This window comes from Botryllus schlosseri, chromosome 2 (assembly GCF_051294905.1).
Source record: "Botryllus schlosseri isolate E-star chromosome 2, Bs_hap1, whole genome shotgun sequence".
Classification (NCBI taxonomy): Eukaryota; Metazoa; Chordata; class Ascidiacea; order Stolidobranchia; family Styelidae; genus Botryllus; species Botryllus schlosseri.
This window is the reverse complement of record NC_137237.1, coordinates 15,777,737-15,791,025: the sequence shown is the minus strand read 5'-3', so window position 1 is coordinate 15,791,025 and position 13,289 is coordinate 15,777,737. Positions and strand designations below refer to the sequence as shown.

The following is a 13,289-nucleotide window of genomic DNA, read 5'->3' as shown; positions in this document are numbered from 1 at the left end:
CCACGATGCGGACGGATGCTTATGCTGTCGAAAATTGGATGCCTCCTGGTATGTATGAATATGAATCTAGCTCTGCACCTTTTGCATAGCTCAGTTTGCAGCTTTTGACAATCCATGCGATCGAACTACAATCGTTTTCACGACTACTTTCTTATTTGAGTAGATTCAAAATCGGTCAATTCTATTCTACTTCAAGTTGTTTTAGGTTGCTTATGAAAGAAGTACTTCTACTCGTATTCGATTTTATTTTTTCGTCGCTACTTTTACTTCTATTTGAGTAGCTTTCTTAACTACTTTGATCACCTCTGTGATTATTTTACGAATCTAGGGGGTACGGATATCATTACTAACTATAAACTACATCAGTGGTTTCCAACCGGAGAAATTCCCCCGTTGAGAGAAATTTTGAAATTTTAGGGGAGTATCTGGCCTTAGAGTTTTATCGGAAGATACCCTGGGTTTAGAAGGTTTTTATATTTTTATGGTAGAACTGTTAAGTATGAAACTGGTACTTTACAAATGTATGTTTCTTTGGGCGAATTTTAGCTAGATATACGTTTAAATATTTTCTGTAGAAATTCCTGCCCCTGATAATGTGAAGCTCGCGAGATGATTTTTAAGGCCCCTCGACACCTTCTCGACCAAATTGCAACTAGGGTTAGTTCGGATATCAATAATTTTCACTATCCGGATAACGGATATATCCGGATATTTGGAATTTAACTAACCGGTTAACCGGATAATGAATGCTAAGAGAGATAATCGATTTCACGAGGTTTGCATGAAAAATGGATCGCAAAATCATTACGCAGTGTTATTGTAGATTTATACGTACACGCGCAGTACGAGCGAATACCAGAAAAATCACGCAAGCTTAATGTTCACTACTTCTTCAACTCCCTCCTTATAAAGTACACTGCATCAATAGTGGCATCCTGTAGCCGGGACTGGAGTTTTGTAACAATGAGTCCACACGTATTAAATGCCCTTTCTGCTTCCACAAAATGGGCTGAATATAGTAAGCAGCGCTTCCTTTTTGCCCATTCTTCTGTTTAGGTGTCCACTGTCCAGTACTGGAAGGACGAGTAGTTGATACTGGAATTGAGGCCGAAATGATAGCTCACTTTAATTCATCCATGGGAAATTCACATGATCAGGCCCGTAGCCAGCCAAAAAATAAGGGGGGGGGGAGTTGTTTTAAATAAAACGAAGGGGTTTCGATTTTTTTCGAATTTAGTATCAGTGGAAATCAATTACGCTTGCACGCACGAACATGTTTGCGAAATGCGAACATTCGATGTCATTCAGTTTCGCGATTTCACTCATTAATCACAATCGCTGATCATAATAGTCTTACCGGCATATTGTCTCCGAGCCACCAAGAGATAGGAGCCAACGCATGCCAGGCCCGAGACTCGATGGTTACGCCAGCGATGATAATTATATCGTTCGTACCATGCCTGTTGCAAATGCGATTGTGTAGGCCAGCGATAATATCGTGAGCACCCAGCCAATGCAGATGTGTTATGTAGGCCAGTGATGGTATAAAGTCCACAGAGCCTCCTGCAGATGTGATTCTGCCAGCGGAACTATAGTAGGGTTACCATATTTTCGGAACACAAATTCCGGACGCTCTTTATCGCCCACTAGCGGATTTCAAAATGAGATATTAGCACATTGTGGGTCAATATGACGTCACACTAGCAAAGCTTTGTCTATCGACTAGAAGTGGTCACGATCCGGTTCAGCTTCAAGAGTGTGTGGTTGTGTGTTGTAAGTTGTAACCAGGGCCGAAGCCACATTTTCCAGCCCACTCCCGCCCAAATAAACACTGATCTTGAGCCGATCGTAGGGTAAGCGATGCAAAATCTGAGGGCTTACTATATGCATCTGGTCGTTAAATGATTTGAATGAATTATGTCAATAAGCAATTAAGCATATGCCGCTGGGCAAGGAAGGTGCAGATATAGCCTTCTACGGCTTTCTAAGTCTTGCACCACCCCTCCATACTATCACAATGCGCCAAGCGGGGAAGTCATGGATACCAGCGTTACTAATCAGGTCTTTGGCCTGACCCGGCCGGGAATCGAACCCACGACTTACCGACCAAGAACAAGAAGCCGGACGCTTCACCATTACGCTATCTTGTCGGTTTACGCTATCTTGTACATCGTAAAGTCATATATTTCCAAACAGCCTAAACCGACTCCATGAATATACCGTTATCTTGTAATTGCGATTACAATTAAACTTATTTCTGTAACTTAATGTTATTTTTGATCGCAGTTTTTGCGAGGGTGGTAGCCCCCATATTAAAATCAATATATGTGTTACTAAATCGCGCGCAGCGCGAAGAAAAAGTTCATGTAGCATTAATCTGCCCAAAAATAATATTGTTTATGTTGATTTAGGAAAAAATTATGAGCTTACTCCAAAATTCCGGACATTTAGGCATATTTTAGAAATTCCTCCCGGACACAGTTTTAACAGTGAAATTCCGGACATGTCCGGGAAATTCCGGACGTATGGCAACCCAAAACTATAGGCTTGTTGAAGACTCGAAAAATCAGGCCAGCAACGATAGCCGAGTTCGCGGCAATCAATGACCTAATTTGGCGATCTTCACAGCGGAAGATTGCGTCGCGTTACACACTGCATTGACGTACCTCGCTAATTTGCGACACGGTTCTCGCTAATTCGCCGCGCGCAACACTGATAATACGACTTATTGAAGCTTCCTAAAAGTGTAAAACGCATTATTACCGATATTATTTTATCCGGTTAACCGGCAGATTTATATCCGGATATCGGATAATAAAAAAACCTGCCGTTAACCGTTATCCGGATAATCCAACCCTAATTGCAACTGAGGAGGTAAAAGTTATGCCGAATTCAGTATAAGACCGCTGGTGAACATGTTTACGTTTTTTACGCCAACATATGAGCGACCGTGAAAAGCATACGAAATTTTTCGATTCAACTCAAGGCTATCGCAAGCGAAATTGGTGATTTATTTTTCCTCTGAAGATACCCGACCTGTAAAAAACAGGCCAAATTTAGCGCAATGTTGCCACAACGGAAAGGGACGACCTAATTTCTGCTGATTCAGTTTTCTTCTAAATAACAGTACGCCAAGTGGTAAATAGTTGATAAGAAACTAGCCTACTAAAAAGTAACTCAGTCCGCATTTGACACAGTTTGGGCATATATTGTTCAGTCAAGATATGGTCGGGCCTTAAAAATCACCATTCTTAGTCACCGGGCAATTTTTTTTATAGGGGGGAGCAATTGTAGCTGAAATATCGGCCAAATGGGTCCACGAGGCACAAACGGTTGAGAGCCACTGAACTACATAGTCAGCATTTTATTATTGTGGTTAGTAGTATGGTTGTTTGGTCAATACACTACTTATATCATCTCCCGCGCCTCAAATCAGTTGTTTTTTTGAGCATTTGATGTAATTAGTCATGAAAACATGATTAGGACGCCATGAGGGAATCTAATGACCTTTAGTATATAGCCGCGGGCTGTGAAGATGATCACCAAATTTAGAAAAACAACGATAATTACTGTAAAAAATTGTCCATTACATTGAAGGTATGTAGTACAAAATTATAAGACAAAGTACATCGAAATATTGTGTTCATATTGTCGAAATATGGATATAATAGGCATTTCATTATATGGAAAAAAGAATTAACATGTAGCGCACGCGATTGTCCATTTTAACCTATATCAATTCTAGCAATAATACGTCAAACCGACGAGCATAAAGTGAGAAAAGCGGTACGATTAGATATTTTTATATTTGAAACTACCAGAAATAACTCGAAATTGTCTTGATTTGTTGAAAACAATATTACAAGGCATAAATCTAGATTGCATTGACGTACAATAGAGGAAACCGGGAATATTATATGAAATTTACATTAAATCTTTATTGCTAATTTCAATCACAAGTAAAAAGTATTCCGTTATTTTTTCTTTAATACTTCTATAGCCAAAAATAGCCTACATGGGTATACTTACTACATTCTTCTTTTCTCACGCATGTACTGTCCGATTTGCTTTTCCGTATATACCCTTTCGCACATACGCAGAAATTTGACAGTTTGCATTCTTTGGTACACAGAATTGGGTTGTCGGGATCATCTTCACAGGTTGGAGGACAATTGCTGGGACAGGCTTTGAAGACTTCGGGAAATGTGCACACTGTGGGGCGACATGGTATTTATTATCACTTAATGCGCGTTCACGGTAATGACATATATTACCAACACATTTTCCATTATGAAGATTGCCTTTCCTGCACACACATTTTCCGTTCTTACAATATTGACCGGGTGGACAATATATTGGGCAGGTTGGAACTGAAACTAGATATAAAATACGATCACCAATAGTTTAATTCACGTGACCATAGCGAGGAAAATATGCATCGTACATGTATAGACATTTACAGCTATATTTGTTTCTCTCCCATAAACATGGTGTCGCCTAGTCTATACATCTCACTTCTATATTCGCCGTCTCTCAAAACGTCCGAGGGGGGAAATCGAGAACTTTCCGTAGCGATCTACTCCTCAACAAGATAATACTAAATATATGCCATATTGGAGTTTGGTGGTAGATGATATGAATGAAGTTCGTAAAACAAAGCCGCCGCGATAGTTGATCTGCGTTTCGCCGAATCAAATTAAGAATTAATGTATTATTATAGGCCTAGTGCTATATAGGTTTGGGAATGACAGAAAAAATCCAGTCATTACATACCGGAAACAGAGCTTTAAGATCAAATTATATAAAATGTTCTTACCGCATTTCCCGTAAACCTCTCGTCCAGAATTGCACACGCATTCGCCATTCTTGCAGATCCTGTCGCGTGAACATTTTGGGTAGCACGGTGGGGGAAAAATGGTGACCGTAATTGGTGGCCCAATGGTGGGCAAAACTAAAAAGCGAAGCAATCGATCATTTTACTATCTCACCAATTCGTAACTTTTATTCTGTGTGTACAAACCACAATTGCCGTAGTCATCGACGACACCAAAGCAAACGCATCTATCATCTCTGCACAGTTGTCCCAGGGGGCAGACTATTCCTCCGCATAGGTCTAAATAAGCAATAGAGGGCAATCAATACTGTCTTTACGATGCAGTATCAACATACAACCTTTTACCAATAAAATGCATCACTACAGAAGTTTCGGCATGGGAATTGACCTTTTACACACTATATCTCTCGATAATTTCGAGTGACACGCGCAATCAAATGAAGTAGCATATATTATCATGCTGGACAATTTCCAAGTGAGTCATCACATCGAATGTGGCATAAATATTACCGCGGTCTTTCAGATATACCGCGGGACGCGAGGAATATTTGGTACGAATAAGTTGAGAAAGGACGTATTTGGGTTGAGGAATAGAAGCGTTGATGTATTGGTCTATTACTCTACTTCAGTGGTTCTCAACCTTTTTGTCCTCAGGGACTCTCTTTGAACCGTTACGGACCCCCGCGGACCCCACTACCCCCCACCAAGTTTATTTCAAATTTATCTCTGTTATCATGCAACCGTTATCTGTCTTTTGCAAATATTAAATGTATGCTAGTGATAATCAGCAACAATTGGACTCTTCGTTAAAATATCATATGCTATTTTTATAGATATTGGTAAGACTTTTATTATTTCAATGCAAATTCTGTGGCTGCATTTCGTGAAAAACGCGACGATGCCTCTGAGTGCGAATGGTGTGAACGTGGGATTCACGTTCGCGTTCTGTGTGTGAGCCTCAGAAATTTAGAGGTTCACGTTCACAACCGAACTTTGGTAGGTTCTGCACTTTGAACCTTCTCCATATATTACAATTTTCACTTCATTACAACACCTTTGGTGGACATTTATTACATTTCGATTGTGGGTCATTCTATGCATGGCACTGGCAGCATAGAAAATCAACACTAAACGAGTTTGCTCTAATACAGTGGTTCCCAACGTGGGCGATATCGCCTAGGGGGGCGAAAATGACGAAGGGGGCGATAGGGGGGCGAAAATGGACAAAGGGGGCGACAGGGGGCGAAAATAGCGAAGGGGGCGATAGGGGGGCGATGACGCGCTAGAACGGGTATTTTGGAGTCAATTCGGAGAAATGACCTTTTTTTTTTTTTGGTCAACCCACGGAAAAATTTGACAACGATCCGAAAAGTTGACCTTTTTTTTTTTATTTTTTTTGTTTAGTCAACCCGCCGATGACTACAGATTGTATACCGATTTTTCGGTTCACAAAATCTGGGGGGGGGGGGTTGATCGGCCCAGAGCTTGAAAAGGGGGCGATGAGTCGGAAAAGGTTGGGAACCACTGCTCTAATATTTAGTGACTCTCTGCTGTGACCTTGACCCACAATCACACAACTTCAAGAGCGAAATACACCAGAGGTAAGTAGTCACCGTATGATGCTTATTCAACCAATCAATGAAGTTGATAGCGTTGTTTGATGTAAGTAAAAATGAAGCAGGTGGACTGGGACCATCTTGATTTCATATGTTTGTTGTATCATAAAACTCAAATCCGTGCGATTGAGGTGTTGGCTACTGCAGTATAACTTGTTGATGGGGTGATATCGGTAGCAATTATAGAAACCTGTTTTACACTATGATCAATATCAACGTAGCAATACTCGGACGCCGAGTACATTGTCCGGTCCGGCCTAGACCGTTAAGGCGTAGGCTTATATTAGGGTTGCCATACGTCCGGAATTTCCCGGACATGTCCGGAATTTCACTGAACAATCTGCGTCCGGGAGGAATTTCTAGAATATGCCTAAATGTCCGGAATTTTGAAGGCTTGAAGTAGGCTGGAAAGTTTTTCGTAAATCAACATAAACAATATTATTTTCAAGCAGATTTATGCAATTCGAAATTCTTCTTCGCGCTGCGCGCGAGGTATTGCAACTTATATTATTATCAGTATGAGCACCAAGCACCACCCTCGCCAAAATACAATCAAAAATAAATATGAATAACTATCATTTACTGAAAAAGTCTAATGGTAATCGCAATTATAAGCTATCGGTTTATTCCTAGAGTTGGTTAAGGTCGATTGGAGGCTTCAGTCACAGATAGTGGTTCCAAATCTTGGGGTCGTTTGCCTTTATCGGGGGATCGCGATGAGGTTGGACGTAATCACCTTCCTAGGCCGGGAGTAAGTTTGGGCAAGCTGAATTTTTAAGAAATCAGCTCATCAAGTTTTCGGCTAGGCCACGAGACATTTTCAAGTTTGAAATGAGATCGCGACCATAAAAGGTTGAAAATCACCGGATGTACAACCTGCTGGCTCATTTCATAGTAGCCTAATGGAAGAATCAGGACAGAATTCAAGCAAAATATTTAACAGCCAAATGCATATAATAATTCCCCGAGCAGCTACATCGATTACCCTATGGTTGGCCAAAGATCAGTGCATTTTTTTAGGCGGAAGGAGGCAGAAAAAATGTTGTTTCGGACCTGATTAAAAAAAACACACAGTCAAATAGCCGACCCGACCTAACAGTATAGCAGCGCTGTCAAACACAATCCCGACAGGCTAGACACGGCCCACCAGACGATTTCATCCGGCCAATGGAGAAATCTATTGCAGACCCTAGCAAGTATCAATCACCATCACATTACAGATGGCCCAATTCATGCCTATGTTCCACCCCATTTCTGTATACAGTCGATAGGCAATGTTTTGCTAGTGTGACGTCATATTGACAAATGATGTGTTATATCTAATTTTAAAATCCGCTAGTTGGCGCTAAAGAGTGTCCGGAATTTGCTTCACGAAAATATGGTAACCCTAGCTTATATCCCCGTGGAAAACCTCGTAAAATTTGTTGGCAAAGCGCCGGAAGATTTTTTTCGGATTATTATATCATTAGATTGCCCAGTTTTTTGTGTCTCAATATTTTATTCGGCATGGTTCATAAAAGGAAAACATGCGCAAAGAATAAATACAGTCGTGGCTAAGGTCACCTGAAATATATACATTGTATATATTTGGAACAATACCCGCCATTTACGGTGTCGGGAAAACGGATTTACTTGAACATATAAATAAAAAGGCGAATCACATACATGAAATTCAATATTATTTCAATACAAAGGACAAAAGAGGACGGGGCCAGTTCGCCAGAAGAACATGAAACATAGATAAAGACACCCCCACCACAAACAACACAATACATCAAGGGTCGGCAACCTACGGCCCGCGGGCCGGATCCGGCCCGCCAAGCGAAATCGTCCGGCCCGCGACATAATAATTAGTTATCACAAGAATACGGCCCGCCGTTTCATAATGAGTTTCAATCTGCAGTAGAGCACTGCATGAGAAAAATGCGGCATTGCTACGATATAATAGTAGCCAACATCGTATTAGTCTATTGTTACGCCATAAAACGAAGGTGGTTGAAGTAGGAGATGGAGATAGACTAGACTGGATCAGTGCTTATCAATCGGGTGTATCTCGCAACCGAAGGTGTTCCATACTTTTTTAAAGGGTTTGCCACTCTAATGGGGTGTGACAATAAAGGTGTCCTTCCTTTGCTTCAAAACCGCTTGGAACATCTCAGACGCAATGACGGAATATCAAACTGTTCAACTATAGATAACTAGCCTCCGTATGTTAGTTAGCCTATCTATAGTTTAATTTTCCAGAAGGCATTGTGTGCCAAGACAACAAACCTGAATAGTGTTTTGGCCACAATGATGAAAACTGTTAATATGATTTTTGTCTCATTAACTGAATCAGTTACGCCAGATATTACTACAAGCAGGGAATCAATATGGCGATGTCATGTAGGCCTATATATGTCATGTTCGCGCATTAAGTCGAGCAGCTATACTTTAACGAGTGTATGAACTGAGAAATGAAATAGCAACTTTCCTCGAAAACACAAATATCGCCGACTCATAATCTTGAAATCGAAAATGGGTATCTCATCTTGCTTTCCTGGTACATTTAACGTCACATCTGAACAAATTGAATTTGCAACTTCAGGGGGAAAACTACTAAATACATGAGATGTTGAGGCGCATTCAAAACAAATCTGTGACTCTGGAAATGTCAACAGTACAAAGAAAATTATGCTCACTTTCCTATACTGGAGGAGAGAAAACCTAGTACCAACACTACATTTGTAACTGTGATACGAAATTTAACTACTGAATATTCACCCGCTTTTCCGACATTCCTTCTCTACAGAATGAATTCTGACTATTCAGTACTCTGTTTAATGTGGACGCCAATACCATTGACTGAAAATTTCAAATGGGCCTTTCTGAAATGCGACGCAGTTGAATTGAATGACAAATCTCATACAAAGAGCATATCGCTGCATGACTTTGACAAAGAGTACGTTCTTGAAATTGGCCTTTATCCCAGCTTGACCAACAATGCAAAAGAAAATTTTTGGAAGCACGTACGCATGTGAACAATAGTTTTGAACAATGAAATTCACGAAGAGCAAGCTAAGATCACGTATTTCGGACGTCCATTTTGAATAGGGTCTGATTCTTGTTTCATCTGACTTGTTACCAGAAGTTGAAAACCTTTCACAAAGCAAGCTGCGTCAATTGTCACATTTATTCTGTGTTGTTGAAGTGTAAATACATGTGTCTTCTGATTGGTATGATTGAGATTGCAGCAATGTAGGATAATATACCGAAGTGAGCGTAAAATATAGAACTAAGAAAAATTCCGGCCCGCCAAGAAGTTGTACACCCGAAATTTGGCCCGCGACTAGCAAAAGGTTGCCGACCCCTGCAATACATGGGGGTGGGGGCCTACAAACAACAAAAATAAGGGGCGAACTGGCGAGATCTGACTGCAGGCATTAAAAAGTATACCTATTGTGGTAAAAATCAAAGTCTTCTGTTACTCAGAAAGTTTGGGCACTCCTCTCCCTAGCAATTGGGAACCATACTGCAAATTAACCTAATTAAACAAAACCATACTAAAATGACGCTTTCTTGTTAATATGGGGAGGAGTCCGTGAGTCAAGCCGGTTTCCATGTGCCTGCAGTCGAACCCCATGATGGCTGGTGGTAATTCATTCCAAGGACAAAAACACACAGGCACTCAGAGTGAGTGACAAGAAGGAGAAAGAGAGAGCACATGTGCGCACCAAGCACGGCGCAGGAAGAAAAACACAAAAATGTTGGATAGAAAAGATAGGAAGCAAAGTTTCGTGAAAAAGGCGGGGTCAAGTCCTCTCGCGGTCCTGTACGCTACACCAAGCCTTCCAGAAAGGATGAGAGGTTCACATCAACCCTTTCTCTGAGTATGATAGCACCATATATTGCACCAACATACCGCCCAGTCTAGTATTTTATAGCTAACAGCTCATCTTAAAGTTATTCTGAAATGGCGAATATGTGTATCACAGGAGAAAATGGATATTTGCAAACAATTTTTCCAATCTTCAACAAAACATCTATAGTCAGCAATATGCTTGCATCAGTACGCTATTGGCAATTTAGGTATTATTGTAGGTTTGCACAATAGAATATTTCATCTCAGATGTCCATTTTGTTCATGTTAGTCCTGAAGTTTTTACATTCATGAAGCGAAAGTGCGTCGTGTTTCTCAAATTAAAAAAATAGAAATTAAAGTATCAACCATTTTACAAGTGTGGAGGTTTCGCGGGGCCCCGGATAATGCTTCACGGACCCCCGGTTGAGAATCACTGCTCAACTTGATCAAAATAATCCGGCTACAGTGTTCCTTATTATTCGCATGGTACTGAAAATAACGCACGCACCACATTATCTCTTATATTACTGACCTGTTAGTGTATCGATGTAGTGTATGTACTAGTGGCTAATGTGTCGATGCCCAGTGAACATTAAATATGGCAGGTAGACTATAAGTGAATACCGTTCGAAAATGTTAATTGCAAACGAATACTATGATATAAGCGATAAATATTACTTACGAATATTGCCACTGAAAAAAGCGTTGTATTTCAATACACGCGTGCCCATTTTCGCGCGGTGAATGTATACGAATTTTCGTCGTATTTACGACAAGGTCTAATAATAATTGCTTTATCTACAGAGCATGCGATAGCTATGAATAGTATTGTGAACTTACCCGGCGCGTCCCAGCCTGCGTTTACAAATACACTGCAAAGCCAGACAGCCAATACGGATTTCAATATAATCATAGTGATTGCTAATGCGTCAGTCAGATGCCAATGTATATGTTTGACGGTAACTGTATGGTAAGATAAAACGAATGCAACAAAAGTTGAAATGACCGATCTCGATTGCACTTCGTCAAATGTCGCTGCTTAAATAATACATTTGCAATTTTCGGTAATTAATAAGTACACTGACAGCAGCTTAACAACAGACATGCGTCAAGATATTGTATTTATTACATTTGAATGCCGGTCATGCTATTTGGCGTAGGACATCTATTTATCTATCTATCTATCTGCATCTATAACTGTATAAAGTATATATATACCGCTGCTACCAGTGCTTTGTCATTGTTGATGTGATACCTGAATGTAATTAATCTGCTGAGCATTTTGTTTCGTCAACGCTCGAGGCCTTGGAAACTTCGATACGTCATATGTGAAAGCAGGAAAAATCTTTCTTTCTTTGTAACATGTTATTGTATATTCATAAACGCCGTATATGGCGATGGCACTGACCTGCGATTGCGCTCTAGATAATTATTTTGAAAGATTTGTTCCGGTATACATCAGAGGTGGCCAACACATTTTACGAAGTATTCTTATAAGAATATTCGAAGTATTCAAGTCCACTTTTATCATACTCCAACTCTTTCAATTTTTGAAACCAAACTATTTACATTTCCCATTTTCGATTTTATCAATCAACATGTAGTATTGGGATTCGTTTGATTGATTTACATGTCTTTTGTGAGAGCGAATGATAAAATATATCGATAGGTGGTGCAGATCCTGATTGATATTAACAGATTATATCATCGTAAATGACATCTATCTGCACTTTCATCGCCGTTGGTCATTCAGCATTTGTCGCGAATATGCATTCACACATTTTAAAACTTGCCATTTCAACAACTGTCCCCAACGATAGACCAAAAACCTCTGCCATGCTTCGTTTAGATATACTTCTGCAATCGAATTACATGAGTACCTTGCGTTCTTGAATGTCATATTCAATCTTGTAAGCAGTGGGGTATTTTTTTAAATGGTTAGTTTAAATGGAAATTCATTAGCACTTTACGGCGCAGAATTAATTGTTCCTATATGCTTGATTACATTTGTCCAGCTCTGGGTACGAACTAAGGACCTTGCTCGGATAAATGAGCATATGACATTTGAATGTCCATGTCCTACCAATCGGATGACATCGCTCGCGGGGTCGTCACGATGACCAATTTGAAATAGCAATCCGACGCCAAGGGTGAAAACTATATTCTGATTTGTTACCATCCTATAAGTGACCGCTTTCGTTTCAATGTGACCTGTGGATCAGTAACTAATACTTAAACGTCGATTTCTCAGGTCAATGTTCTACTCAAGCATGTGATTCGTTTCGGAAATCCCGTTTTGACCACTCGTGCAGTCCTACAAATGTCCTACATTGTGAAACTAATTCAACGGCGCATGACTTTCATTGTATATAGTTATTCTCGTCCGAAATCCCAACACCATTGAGAGCCGATGATGAAATATGTAGCGAAATATGACTGAGTAAAATTCCACAACCACAACAATCATTTACATACGATTATCAGATACGAATTGGGAAATTTTTGGAGATGTACAGTATATTTGAAAAATGACAGATATATTATGTTTGAATACATTGTGAAACAGCGGAACGCAAGTCCATCCTGAAGTTAGGGAATATATTGTGATGTTCTGTACCCACGTTTAGAAACGTTGCATATACTGCAGAGGGGTACAATATACACGGTGGTGGCTCCGTAATGTGTTAAATTGTTTCTAAACTCAACATGGCGCTGTCTTTCACTGAAATTTTATCATAAACCACAGCGATATTAATAACATATGCCGATGCTACAATTTCATTGCTTTTGCATGATATAGCAACAACAAGAATTCAGAGGGCACTCCAGTGGGAAACTAACTAGACCGCTGGTTTTTAATCTGAGGAGCGCGACCCCTTGAGAGGGAGCGTGACGCCACCTGAAAGAAATGGTGTTTCTTGGACAAGGAATGAGTTAAATTAGTGTCGAAATTTCCAACTTTCAACGATGGCAATAATCCTAATTATATTTCGATTTT

The 13,289-nt window shown here is 40.1% G+C and overlaps 1 protein-coding gene across 3 annotated transcripts in view; it reads right to left on the bottom strand.

Annotated features, from left to right (window-relative positions):
• The window catches only part of LOC145433816 (papilin-like), a 31,935-nt gene extending 20,665 nt beyond the window's left edge, over positions 1 to 11,270 (bottom strand). For 2 of the 3 annotated variants that reach the window (XM_080311074.1, XM_080311075.1), the window contains exons 1-5: positions 11,132 to 11,270; positions 5,021 to 5,113; positions 4,817 to 4,951; positions 4,275 to 4,376; positions 4,030 to 4,212 (exon numbers count right to left, since the gene is read on the bottom strand). In XM_080311074.1, the coding sequence (XP_080167200.1) occupies positions 4,030 to 4,212; positions 4,275 to 4,376; positions 4,817 to 4,951; positions 5,021 to 5,113; positions 11,132 to 11,204 (586 nt within the window). In that variant the 5' untranslated portion in view covers positions 11,205 to 11,270. The remainder of the gene's footprint in view (positions 1 to 4,029; positions 4,213 to 4,274; positions 4,377 to 4,816; positions 4,952 to 5,020; positions 5,114 to 11,131) is intronic. The other variant, XM_080311076.1, reaches the window with a different exon arrangement.
• Between the last annotated feature and the right edge of the window lie 2,019 nt (positions 11,271 to 13,289).